The sequence below is a fragment of the Gopherus evgoodei genome, unplaced genomic scaffold (assembly GCF_007399415.2).
Source record: "Gopherus evgoodei ecotype Sinaloan lineage unplaced genomic scaffold, rGopEvg1_v1.p scaffold_39_arrow_ctg1, whole genome shotgun sequence".
Taxonomy (NCBI): domain Eukaryota; kingdom Metazoa; phylum Chordata; order Testudines; family Testudinidae; genus Gopherus; species Gopherus evgoodei.
In genome coordinates, this window is record NW_022060060.1 from 3,454,430 (window position 1) to 3,467,254 (window position 12,825).

Genomic DNA, 12,825 nt, shown 5'->3' on the forward strand with positions numbered 1-12,825 from the left:
GGGAGGGGAACTGACAGCTGGGGGGTCTTTCTCTCCTCCCCCCCCGGTGGCACAGGCAGGGGAACTGACAGCTGGGGGGTCTCTCTCTCCTCCCCCCCCCAGGTGGCACAGGGAGGGGAACTGACAGCTGGGGGGTCTTTCTCTCCTCCCCCCCCGGTGGCACAGGCAGGGGAACTGACAGCTGGGGGGTCTCTCTCTCCTCTCCCCCCCCCGGGTGGCACAGGCAGGGGAACTGACAGCTGGGGGGTCTTTCTCTCCTCTCCCCCGGGTGGCACAGGCAGGGGAACTGACAGCCGGGGGGTCTTTCTCTCCTCCCCCCCAGGTGGCACAGGCAGGGGAACTGACAGCTGGGGGGCTCTTTCTCTCCTCCCCCCCCAGGTGGCACAGGCGGGGAACTGACAGCTGGGGGGTCTCTCTCTCCTCCCCCCCCGGGTGGCACAGGCAGGGGAACTGACAGCTGGGGGTCTTTCTCTCCTCCCCCCCCAGGTGGCACAGGCAGGGGAACTGACAGCTGGGGGGTCTCTCTCTCCTCCCCCCCCCGGGTGGCACAGGCAGGGGAACTGACAGCTGGGGGGTCTCTCTCTCCTCTCCCCCAGGTGGCACAGGCAGGGGAACTGACAGCTGGGGGGTCTTTCTCTCCTCTCCCCCCCCCGGGTGGCACAGGCAGGGGAACTGACAGCTGGGGGGTCTTTCTCTCCTCTCCCCCCCCCCGGGTGGCACAGGCAGGGGAACTGACAGCTGGGGGGTCTTTCTCTCCTCCCCCCCCAGGTGGCACAGGCAGGGGAACTGACAGCTGGGGGGTCTCTCTCTCCTCTCCCCCCCCCCGGGTGGCACAGGCAGGGGAACTGACAGCTGGGGGTCTTTCTCTCCTCTCCCCCCCCACGGTGGCACAGGCAGGGGAACTGACAGCTGGGGGGTCTTTCTCTCCTCTCCCCCCCCCCCGGGTGGCACAGGCAGGGGAACTGACAGCTGGGGGGTCTTTCTCTCCTCTCCCCCCCCCAGGTGGCACAGGCAGGGGAACTGACAGCTGGGGGGTCTTTCTCTCCTCCCCCCCCCGTGTGGCACAGGCAGGGGAACTGACAGCTGGGGGGCTCTTTCTCTCCTCCCCCCCCAGGTGGCACAGGCAGGGGAACTGACAGCTGGGGGGCTCTTTCTCTCCTCCCCCCCCAGGTGGCACAGGGAGGGGAACTGACAGCTGGGGGGTCTTTCTCTCCTCTCCCCCCCCGGGTGGCACAGGCAGGGGAACTGACAGCTGGGGGGTCTTTCTCTCTTCTCCTCCCCAGGTGGCACAGGGAGGGGAACTGACAGTTGGGGGGGTCTTTCTCTCCTCTCCCCCCCCCCCGGGTGGCACAGGGAGGGGAACTGACAGCTGGGGGCTCTTTCTCTCCTCTCTTCCCCAGGTGGCACAGGCAGGGGAACTGACAGCTGGGGGGTCTCTCTCTCCTCTTCCCCCCCCGGGTGGCACAGGCAGGGGAACTGACAGCTGGGGGGTCTCTCTCTCCTCTTCCCCCCGGGTGGCACAGGCAGGGGAACTGACAGCTGGGGGGTCTTTCTCTCTTCTCCTCCCCAGGTGGCACAGGCAGGGGAACTGACAGCTGGGGGGTCTTTCTCTCCTCCCGCCCCTGGGTGGCACAGGCAGGGGAACTGACAGCTGGGGGGCTCTTTCTCTCCTCTCCCCACCCCCCGTGTGGCACAGGCAGGGGAACTGACAGCTGGGGGGTCTTTCTCTCCTCTCCCCCCCTGGGTGGCACAGGCAGGGGAACTGACAGCTGGGGGGTCTTTCTCTCCTCTCCCCACCCCCCGGGTGGCACAGGCAGGGGAACTGACAGCTGGGGGGTCTTTCTCTCCTCTCCCCACCCCCCGGGTGGCACAGGCAGGGGAACTGACAGCTGGGGGGTCTTTCTCTCCTCTCCCCACCCCGTGTGGCACAGGCAGGGGAACTGACAGCTGGGGGGTCTTTCTCTCTTCTCCTCCCCAGGTGGCACAGGCAGGGGAACTGACAGCTGGGGGGTCTCTCTCTCCTCTTCCCCCCCCGGGTGGCACAGGCAGGGGAACTGACAGCTGGGGGGTCTCTCTCTCCTCTTCCCCCCGGGTGGCACAGGCAGGGGAACTGACAGCTGGGGGGTCTTTCTCTCCTCTCCCCCCCTGGGTGGCACAGGCAGGGGAACTGACAGCTGGGGGGTCTTTCTCTCCTCTCCCCACCCCCCGGGTGGCACAGGCAGGGGAACTGACAGCTGGGGGGTCTTTCTCTCCTCTCCCCACCCCCCGGGTGGCACAGGCAGGGGAACTGACAGCTGGGGGGTCTTTCTCTCCTCTCCCCACCCCCCGGGTGGCACAGGCAGGGGAACTGACAGCTGGGGGGGTCTTTCTTTCCTCTCCCCACCCCCCGGGTGGCACAGGCAGGGGAACTGACAGCTGGGAGGTCTTTCTCTCCTCTCCCCCCCCCCCGGGTGGCACAGGACTGGGGCTAATTAACCTCCTGCAGGTCAGTGAATCGGCCCCTGGTCACGGCCAGCTGGCAGCTTCGCTCTCTCAGGAGCCGCTGCAGCCGGATCAGCTCCACGTTCCCCCGGATGGCGGCTCTGCAAGGGGAGCAGTGGATGGCCTGAGCTAGAGCAGCAATTCCTGCCGGGGATCCACATTCCATCTATCCTATGCCCCCAACCGTCTGGGCCTGGCACAGCCCCCCTCCCACCTCTTCCTTACTTTCCCCTGTCCAGCCCCAAAGCTAATCGGAGTCACTTCCTCTTCCCGCCAGGGCTATACAGGCATAGACTCCCCCCTCGACTCTCGCCCAGGCCCAGCAGAGCCACCCCCTTGCCCAGGGGGCGCCCGCAGGGTGCCATACCGATGCTCCAGGGCCTGACGGTGGTACTGCTGGGTCGAGGCCCCGTCACGGTCCATCTCACTCCCCCATGCCAGGCATTGTGTCTCAGGCTCCAGCTCTGCCAACACCAGGCTGTGGGATCTGTGGGGAGCAGGGACCTGGGGTGACGCACTGACTTCTAAGGAAGTGTAGGGGCAGGATCAGAGGACACAGGTGCTAGGGTGATGCCACATTGACTCCAAAGGGAGCATGGGGCTGGAAGGCAAGCAGACAGCAGGATTAGGGAGTTTGACAGAGCACAGAGAGGGCACTTGCATCACCATGCTGGTCACTATTAGCACCAATTAGGTCCCCCCCTCAAGGCCTAACTGGTCAGGGCTGTGCCTGATTACTGGGTGTGATGCAGTAGGGAGCGGGGTGCCTTGACCTGGGAATGTCGTTTAGTTTTACTGGGGCTGTCTGCATGGGGGATGGGAGAGCAGGGGGTGACGTTGGGTGAGGGACCTACCTGAGCCTGTAACCTGAGCCAGGAAGGGGGTGGGGCAAGGTGACACCTTTGCCCCACAGGGCCGGCTCTAGACATTTTGCCGCCCCAAGCATGGCATCACGCCGCAGGGGCCGCTCTCCGGTCCCACGGCTCCGGTGGACCTCCCGCAGGCATGCCGCCAAAGGCAGCCTGCCTGCTGCCCTCCCGGCGACTGGCAGAGCGCCCCCCGCGGCATGCCGCCCCAAGCACGCGCTTGGCGTGCTGGGGCCTGGAACTGCCCGTGACTGGACAAAGGGCGAAGGGAAGAGAAGGAGGGGAGAGAGCTGGCTGGAGAGGATTTTGGTTTCAGTTTTGGGCTGGCTGGGAAGAGGCAGGGAACCCCAAGTATGGGGTCTAAGATCCTTGTCCCCCCGAGGGACCTGGCTGGGGTGGTGGTGGTCCTGGTTGTATCTACAAGCCCTGCTTGGGACTGTGTTCCTGTCGTCTAATAAACCTTCTGTTTTACTGGCTGGCTGAGAGTCACAGTGCATTGCAGGAAGTGTGGGGTGCGGGGCCCTGACTCTCCCACACTCCATGACACTGGGCCAGTGGGGTTGGGAAAGTAATAAGCTCACTAGCCAATGGGCAAGTAGTTTGAAAAGAGCACAGGAAAGACCTGCTGGATTCTGGAGTAGATGTTGCTAACCTGGGAGAGCCTGGCAAGAGATTGCTCTCTAACACCCCACAATTCTCCTCCCACCTGCAATGCACCCCCTGGGACAAGGGACCAGAAAGCTGGACAACAGTGTGAAGATCCAGATCTAGTGGTGGAGGGAGTGAGGAACTGTATCGCAAATATATGCTGGTGTGCTCAAGTAAGAAAGTCTCAGAGCAGTCTGTAATGGTGGGGATGTGGCACCCATGTCCTATTGCAGGGTGGGAAGGGTATCTGAGGGAGAGGACATGGGGCTGTGGACAATAGTGGAGTGGTGGAGGCACTCACAGTTGGGATTCAGGGGCTGCTACCCCTTCCGTGGTGCTGGTTCGGGGAAGAACACATAGTCTCTCCATATCGGCCCGTACTCCCTCTGTGATGTGGTCTGTGTATCTTGGGGGAGCTGTGTGGGTAGGTCTGGCCTCTGGACCATGCACCCGCGTCCCTGCACAGGAGAAATAGGTGGGATGAGACCTTATGTCTTTCTGATGCTAAACTTGTAGAGGCAAAGGATTCTGAGGGGACTGGGCTGAGGCCAGCAGACTCACTTCACTTGTGAGCAGACTCCAATACACAGAAGCAGAGCTGGGAAAGGGCCTGCCCAGAGGCTAGGATGGGTCATCCCCTGGGCTCTTCACCAGAGCTTCCGCTGCTGCAGACCATCTATCACAGACCCTGGGCTCCCACCCCTTTTCTTGGGGACACACTGCCCCAGGATCCAGGCCCTTCAGCCCCTAGGAATGGTACTTTCCCCCACGCCCTGTCCTGATCCATCCCCCTCACCTCTGGGATGTCTCTCAGTCACTCTCCTGCCGGCGCTGTGGACCTGCCGGAGTCCAGTGTCCACCCGAGGTTGGACGTAGCCATAGGGCCAGTGGTGCCTGCTACCGTAGAGCTGCAGCTGCTGCTTGTAGGATAGCAGATGACTCCGCAGCCCTTCATTGCGCCGCTCCAGGTCCCACACTCGCTCCTGCAGTTCCTCCAAGGACTCCTCCAGGTCCCGGCCTGACCACCTGGCCTTGGTGCCCAGATGTCTCTCAACCTGTGCCCGCTCATGGGTAAGTTTCAGCAGCTTAGTGCCCAGCCTGGGGAGGAAGCACAGGTAATGAACCTCCATCTAATCCATCCCTGCACACATACTAGCACAGCCCCTAACTTACCCACCCCCTGTACATCCCTCAGCCTGTGCCTGCTTGTGGGATAACCTCACACACACATCCCCCTGGGGAGTGGGGAGCACAGCCCCTCACTCCCTGTGAATCTTCTAATCCCCAGGCCCCCTTCCTGCATCACCACAGACATCTACACATGCTCCCCTCTGCAAGCCCTGCATACCCTCCTCTGCCCCACCATGTCTCCAGGAGCCTAGGATCCTAGCGGTGAGGGTGATGGGTTTCATGGGGCCCTTCTGGTACCTCTTGATCCTGTCCTCCTGCTTGCAGGCAAACTCCTTGAGCACCAAGTTCTCGTCTTGTAGATGCAGTAACCCATCCTCCAGCTCTGCCCTGTTCATCTGGCTCACATGCTGCCGTGTCCACGCCACCAACTCTGAAAGCCCAACCTCAGGGAATGAGAGGCAAAGGGCTTGCACCAATTCTACTCTACAGGGACTAGGGCTAGTGTCTGGGACCAAGGACTGGTGGGCTCTCTCCAGAGTTCTGGGAGGAGAGTGGGGTCTAGTGGGTCTGTGAGCTCAGAAACATGCAGTTGTGAAGTTGGGATCAGTGCAGAGGAGAACAGGACCAGCTGGACCTCTGTGAGGAAAAGAAAGCAATCAGCCCCCCCGTCCCAGTTTAGGAGTGGAAAGATCTGAAGGCGGTTCCCATGGCTGACAGGTCAGGGCTGAAACCCACATAGAACTTAATATCTATAGAGTCCGATAGTGGCGTGCTTGCAGGAGCGCCTCAAGGAACAGGGCTTGGATACCGGTCAGCGAGAGCAAGTCCTGGCCTGCCGAGGGTAAAGGAAGAGAATGGGAAGCAGCAGTGGCTGCTGCAGGAGGAAGAGCTATAGCTAAATCTTCCTGCAGAGCCAGCCCATTAGAGAGAAGGACGAGAAGCTGGAGGGTATGGAGACTGAAGTTGCAGTTTTAAAGAAAGAACTAAGCACTGGGTTCCTTGGGGAGAAAGAGGGCCTGCGCTGAGAGTCTGCCCATTACACACCAGAAGTGTGGGGCCCACATGGCTGCAGTCACAGGAGGAAGCATTGGGAAGCTAGCAGACAGCACAATGTTAGGCCTAACAGCTGAGGGAAGGGCAGCTTTGACTCTAGACTAAAGATTGTCATTCAGGGAGAAGTGGGGGTAGAAGATGAACTGAAGTGGGATCTGTTATGGCTGTGATGGAGGTTGTACAAAAGGGGATGTGAAACTGAGTGTTTGAGTCCATTCTGTGGTGTGGATCCCCAGCTCGGTATTTGTCTGTCTGAGCAGGCTGTGCTCCTCGAGACAAGGAGGCCGCGCTAGTCCTCACCCCCAACTGGTGAAGTTCTGGCTGGTGTTTGGCCTGCTGCAGAAGCAGGCAGGAGCTGGCATGGAGGTGGGTCCATATGTTTTCATTGTAGGAGGATGGGCACATTAAAAGGCACTTCCCCAGTAAGAACTCAGACTTCAGGGAAATGGACTGTATGCCTGGGAAAGACTGCCTCTCTGGACTGGGGGATACCTGTCTCCTGCAGAGAGCTGTGCTTGGGGAAAGTACCCTGTCTGCGCCCCACTGCCCCCTCTGAATGGGGTGGTGACATAGGGTGCTGGTGTGAGTAGAGGCTTATCCTCTCTAGTGTGCCGTGCTATCTACCTCAGCCTGTGTCAACCCTGAATCCCCTCACTGTTTGTGTGGGGTGGGCCCCTTTGCTCACCTCTCATCCGGGACTTCAGCCCCTGGGCCTTCGTGGGACGAGCAATGGCTGACACATCTAGGAAGTCACCACGAAAGCAGTTAGAGCATCACGCTGTCACGGGCAGCGGGGGCACTGGGATGAGCCCAGGGACAGCAGTGAAAGTGAGGAGGAGGGGGGTAGATGAGGGGGACAGGAGAAGAGGAAGGGGGATCAGGGAAGGTTGAATAGGTGAGGAGATGAAGAGTGGATGGTGGGGTTAAATGGGTGAGGGAGGCTAGGAGGAGGCCTTGGAGGTCAAAGAAGGAATCTGGGGGTCCCTGTGCCCTCACCCCTTCCTTGGGATTCCTGCATTGTTGTTGTGATGTGGCCCTGACCTTGAATAGCTGTGATCACTGAGGGCTTCAGGCAGCTGTCTCTGACAGGCAGGTCTCCAGCTGTCTCATCCAGCAGGAGCAGTGACATAGCAGCAGGCCAAGCACAGGCTGGAAAGCAGGGAGAGAAGCAGTTACAGGTTGTCCTCGGGGGTCCAGCCCCGAGTCATGTCCCACAGTGGGTGAGACCCAGGGCCGGCGCTACCATTTAGGCAGCCTAGGCAATCGCCTAGGCCGCCAGGATTATTGAGGGGGCGGCATTTTGCCAAGGGGGCAGCAGGCAGCTCCGGTGGACCTGCCTCAGTGGTGCCTGTGGAGGGTCCGTTGGTCTGCAGCTCCGGTGGAGCTGCCGCAGTGGTGTCTGTCGAGGGTCCGTTGGTCTGCAGCTCCCGTGGAGCTGCCGCAGTGGTGCCTGTGGAGGGTCCGTTGGTCTGCAGCTCCAGTGGAGCTGCCGCAGTGGTGCCTGAGGCAGCTCCACCAGAGCCGCAGACCAACGGACCCTCCGCAGGAATGCCTGAGGCAGGTCCACCAGAGCCGCAGGATCAGCGCGGGGGGTGGCGAAATGGCCGTGCGCCTAGGGCACGAGAAACCCTGGTGCCGGTCCTGGTGAGACCAGCCTGGAGGGGACAGAGCTGCAGCTTGGACACTTGTGGGGAAAGACCACCAGGGCTTGGCTCTGCAGCTGCCTCATTACCCTGGGGCAAATCATTCACATATCCATGGATATATGGGCTACCAAGGTGGCCTGCTCCCTCTGCTGTGCTCCTGGGGGTGGGATAGGGGAGCAGCTCAGCTCTGAGGTTGGACCTCCACTCCAGGCCCCACATCTGCACTATCTACTCCATTTGTCTGGCCTCCCCCACCCCAGCTGGTGGGTGCTTGTCCCCCTCACTCACAATCCCCTCCCAGCCTGCTGACTGCTCTGTCCCTGGAAAGAGCTGTCTTGGCAGCTGTGGAGGAGGATTTCCTTCCCAGGTAATCTGCTACCATCTGCCAGAAAGTAGTGCAAGCCCCCTGAAGATCCACAGCCCAGTCATGCCCATGTGAGGGCATGGGGATATAATGGCAGAGATGTGGCACAAGAAACAGCACTGACGTGAATCAGACTGAACAGCCAGCTTCTGTGCAAACTTCCTCCAGACACCACTGAGCTCCCTCCACCCCAGTTCTGCTGAAACCTCTCAGTCCAGACCAGAAGGCCCCTGCTCTCCCAGCCCTGGACTCTCCATGCCCCACAGCTCTACCAATGCCCCTCGCTCCCAACCCACAGACCCCGTGCTATTCCAGCCCAGGGCTCCTCTAACTGTGCTAAGGTCCGTCATGCCACACCTAGAGATTCGCTGCTCTCTCTCAGCCAAGGGCTCCATAGCCTGAGCACAGCTCAGTCAGTACCCCACTTCTGACCTGCAGCCCCCTGCTAACACAGACCAGAGTTCCCTCAAGTTCTGCCAGTGCCCCTTGCTCATGACTTGTAGTCCCCATACTCCCCCCACCCCAGGCTGCACAGTCTGACCCCTGCTCTATCAATGTCCCTCACTACCGACCCACAGTTGTCCTCCTATCCCAGCCCTGGGCTTCCCCATAGCTCTGCCAGTGCCTCTCTGTCCCAACCTACAGCTTCCCTGCTGTCTCAGCCCTGCATTTTTACTCTACTCCATCTCACCTTGCCCGTCACTGTCTCCTGTCCTGGTGTTCTGCCCAATGCCAGTGTGAGTCTGGAAGGAGAGTGTAAATCTCTTGTAATCCTCTGCTGTGTAAGCTCATTAGGCCAGGAGGAGGGGGCGGTCTTGACACCTTGTGCAGCATGAGGTTAAGCAGAGGGGCAAATTCTCCTCATGCCTGGGGCATTCCTTTCATGTGTAACCCTTCTGTCCCTCTGAGTTGGCAGCAACAAGGACTGGGTTCAGTATCCAGGGGTTCCGTTTCAATAATACAATGCATAACCGGCTCGAGCCCCCACCCAGTGACCTGGGACACTTACATAACATCCCCCCCGGGTGCCTCTAGGAGGCAATACTTCCCCTCTCGCAAGCACGGAGTCTGAGTGTAGCAAAATCCTTTTAATAAAGGAGGGAAACAATGCGGCATCACATTGGAGAAACACCACAAACAGGATTATAACACAAACCATAAGCAAAAAACCCACCTCCAAGTATGTTTGGCAATGTCCTTTCCCCCTTAGAGTCTTAAGTCCAATCACCCCAAAGTCCAACAACCCAAAAGTCTCTGGTCAGTGCCACCCCAGAGTACAAAAGTTTATCTGCAGAGTTTTACCCGCCTCAGCCTGGGTGGAAATGGGGGGGGGGGCCACACAGGGTGGTAAGAGGCACCTTACATGGTCCAAGGCCAACTGCTCCGCCTCTCTGTGGAGGTCTGCTGCAGCCTTCACCACGACCAGCTCCACTACACCAGCTGTGCCACTCCTCCAGCCAGCCCGCAAGCCACTCCAGCTGTCCCCGCAAACCACTCCACTCACTATTCCATGGGCTGCTCCAACATGCTGCAAACTGCTCCGCTCTGCCAGCTGCTTAATAATAGGTCTTCAGGCTCCCCCACTAGTTAACACAGCACTCAGTGACCTCAGCTCATTTAGCAATTTCAGTTCTTAGCAATTTCAGCTTGTAGTAGGGGAGCCCTGGTGCTGGTACACCATTGGCCCAACATGAATTCAGCTCAGCAGCCTTTAGATGGACTCCTAATGGAATCAAAATTAGCTCTACTCTTTAACAGTGGAGAGAGAAGGATATACAATTGATGCTCCCCCAGCCAGCTAGCCTACACACACCAGCCCCCAACTTCTGTCAATTCACTGGGTTTGGAACCCATGTCCCTTGTCTAGCAAGTACTACTTTACTGAGGTTGAGTCATTTCTGTTATAAAGCCGTCTCATAGTTCCTCATTCACATAATCAGGGTGACAACACTTTATTCTTCCTGCCCCAATAACAAAGACATTGGGGATCCCAGAGCTGTCAAAATAACCATCCCAGGCTGCTGTGGGCTATGCTAGGTGAGGTGGGTGTGCCAGTGCAAATACCTGAAATTCCTTTCCACACTCCCTGAAATTCTTTCCACACTCCCCATAATTCACCACCAGATGTCAGGGTAGAGCTCATCCTGACTGCTTACACATGCAACTGGGATCACAGGAGGCACTAGCTGGGGGTAAGGGCGGAGAACAGCCCCAGGGATGGGCTCTCCAGCTCAGTACCCATCTGTGTCTGGGACATTGCCAGAGGGAGCCTGTGAGTCTAGAGAGAAGAAGAAAGTACAAGGGCTGAGGTCACCAGGGGACACCAGGAACTGGGGGTGGTAGATGACCCTGGGCAGGGAAGAGGGGGAGACTATGTCTGGTCTAGAGGTCTGTTGCAGGGACCCCATGTGTCTGTGCTGGGGCCTTGGTGCTTGAAGAAGGGCTTTGCTGATGTTCCCTGATGCACTAGACAGCAGTGCTCTGCGGAGTCCTTACTGTGCTGATGCCTCTGTCACAGACTCACAGATCATGCCCACTCATGGCCCCACGTGGTCCATGGGGGGTCTCCCTTTCTCAGGGGTCCACTCTCTCTTGGGGTCAGGCCCCTCCACCTCCTGACGCTGCACCTCTCTGAGCCTTAGCACGTCTGTCTCTGCCATGGGGCCCCTCAGGGAGTCCCCTCGATCTGGACCCCCTGAGCCTCCACCCACGAAGGGGTTGATGCAACCCTGTTCTCTAGACCGGAGTGACTCTCAGCCAGCATAAAACAGGAGGGTTTATTGAGAGTTGAACACAGCACAGGAAACTCTCAGGGCCTCAGGCCTGGCCTCCCTTAGCACAGCATATCCCAGTCTCCCTGCATCCAGGTGGGCTCTGTCTGCTCCCCCTCTCCAGCCCAGAGCAGGGCCACCTAGAGGATTCAGGGGGCCAGGGGTCTTCGGCGGGGGGGCCCGCTGCCAAAGACCCGGCACTTTGGTGGACTTCAGCAGTGGGTGGGTCCTGGGGTGGAAGGCCCCCCCACCAAATTGCTGCCGAAGACCCACCGCCGAAGTGCCAGAAGGACCCCCCCCGCTGCGGGTCTTCGGGGTACTTCGGCGGCGGGTCCCGGGGTGGAAGGATCCCCCGCCGCCGAATTGCCAATGACGACCCGGAGTGGAAGAAGCTCCCCACTCCAGGGGCCCCAAAAAACTCTCATGGGGGCCCCCGCAGGGCCCGGGGCCTGGGGCAAATTGCCCCTCTTGCCCCCCTCTCTGGGCAGCCCTGGCCCAAAGCTCCCCCTGCTTCCCAGCTGGGCCTCCGATATCCCCGGCCCCAAGCCCCACCTCTGTTCATTGTCTTCTCTACAGGTAAACAGGGTGTAAACAGGAAGGCCTGGGTCTCCTCTCCTCTCAGCCCTCTTCTGGCCCCCTCTGGCTGGAACCAGCTGGTCAGGTCACTGTCCTCTCTTTGCAGCCCACTGTTCTCCCACTGTCCAGAACCGGCTGTGACTCCTGAGCTGGGCCTCTGGGCGGCAGGTCACCAGCCACGGGGGTCTCCATCCTCCAGGCCATTGGCTGGGATCCCAAGTTCCCTCTCCGGTCCTCTGTAACAACAAACTCCCTCTCCCCTCTGCTCGTTAAACCATTAACACATGGGGACACTGAGTCCCACTCCCTCTGCATGCAACCCACTGGAAAACACAGAAAAACCAAGAAACCCTCCCACTTCATCACAGCCTCATAGTGCAGACACACTTCCAGCCTCAGCCCACAGTACTGTCAAGGATCCTCACACAACCTCAGCTCCCGGTACTGACAGTGTCCTCCCCCCCCACCGCCACCACCACCACTACTCTCCACCACCTCTTTCTACAGCCTCTTTTCCCCCAAGGACTCCCCAGTGGCTGCCTGTACCCTCCCATCCCGCAGACAGTCTTGCTCAACCCCTCACTCCCCATACACTCAGCCTCCTTCACTTGCCCCGCTCCCACATCCTTCCTCTTCCTCTGGTGAGTCAGAGGCAGACAACTGAAGTGCCCGAAGGAACTGTATCTCTGATGGCTCCCTGGCACCAACTGCCCATGTCACACTGGCTCTCTGTGGTTTGGGATGAAGTTCAGGAGGTTACTAAGCAGTTGCTGAGGCATGTGGGAATGTTTGGTGTGCTGGTGAGTGATGTGCATATATCTGCATGTATGTGCACCCATCTTCGTGGGGCAGGGGGAGCGTGAGGGGCATGTCTGTGCATATGGGGGGGGAATGTGTTAAAGGTGTGTATGGGGAGAAATATGAGGATGGTTTGTGCCTCTCTAGGGACGTGTCTTGGGGAAGCATGAGCATGTTGTGGAAATGTGTGATGGATGTGCACAACCCAGAGGGACATGCAAGAGGTGTGTGAGCCTGTGGAAGGGGGACTGCAAGGGGCCTGTGTGTGTACCTGCATGAGAGGAATGAATGACAGGTGTGTATGTGGGTGGCAGGATGTGGGGGCTATCCATGCAGCTGCACATGGCTGGGGAACTGAAGGGTGTGTATGGGGCGTGGGGATTGCGTGTGCCTCTACACGTGTGGGATGGAATTGGGTGGGGGGGTCTACATATAGGGAATCTGAAGGGTATCTGGATCTGTGAAGGGTGAGTGTTTCTGTGTACATGGGA

The 12,825-nt window shown here is 59.4% G+C and overlaps 1 protein-coding gene across 1 annotated transcript in view; it reads right to left on the reverse strand.

Moving 5' to 3' along the window:
* The window catches only part of RPGRIP1 (RPGR interacting protein 1), a 21,002-nt gene extending 12,077 nt beyond the window's left edge, over nucleotides 1-8,925 (reverse strand). Inside the window, exons 1-7 of the mRNA XM_030545735.1 lie at nucleotides 8,881-8,925; nucleotides 7,221-7,328; nucleotides 6,865-6,921; nucleotides 5,424-5,556; nucleotides 4,792-5,093; nucleotides 4,297-4,453; nucleotides 2,477-2,582 (exon numbers count right to left, since the gene is read on the reverse strand). Coding sequence (XP_030401595.1) covers nucleotides 2,477-2,582; nucleotides 4,297-4,453; nucleotides 4,792-5,093; nucleotides 5,424-5,556; nucleotides 6,865-6,921; nucleotides 7,221-7,308 — 843 coding nt within the window. The 5' untranslated portion in view covers nucleotides 7,309-7,328; nucleotides 8,881-8,925. The remainder of the gene's footprint in view (nucleotides 1-2,476; nucleotides 2,583-4,296; nucleotides 4,454-4,791; nucleotides 5,094-5,423; nucleotides 5,557-6,864; nucleotides 6,922-7,220; nucleotides 7,329-8,880) is intronic.
* Nucleotides 8,926-12,825: the final 3,900 nt, after the last annotated feature.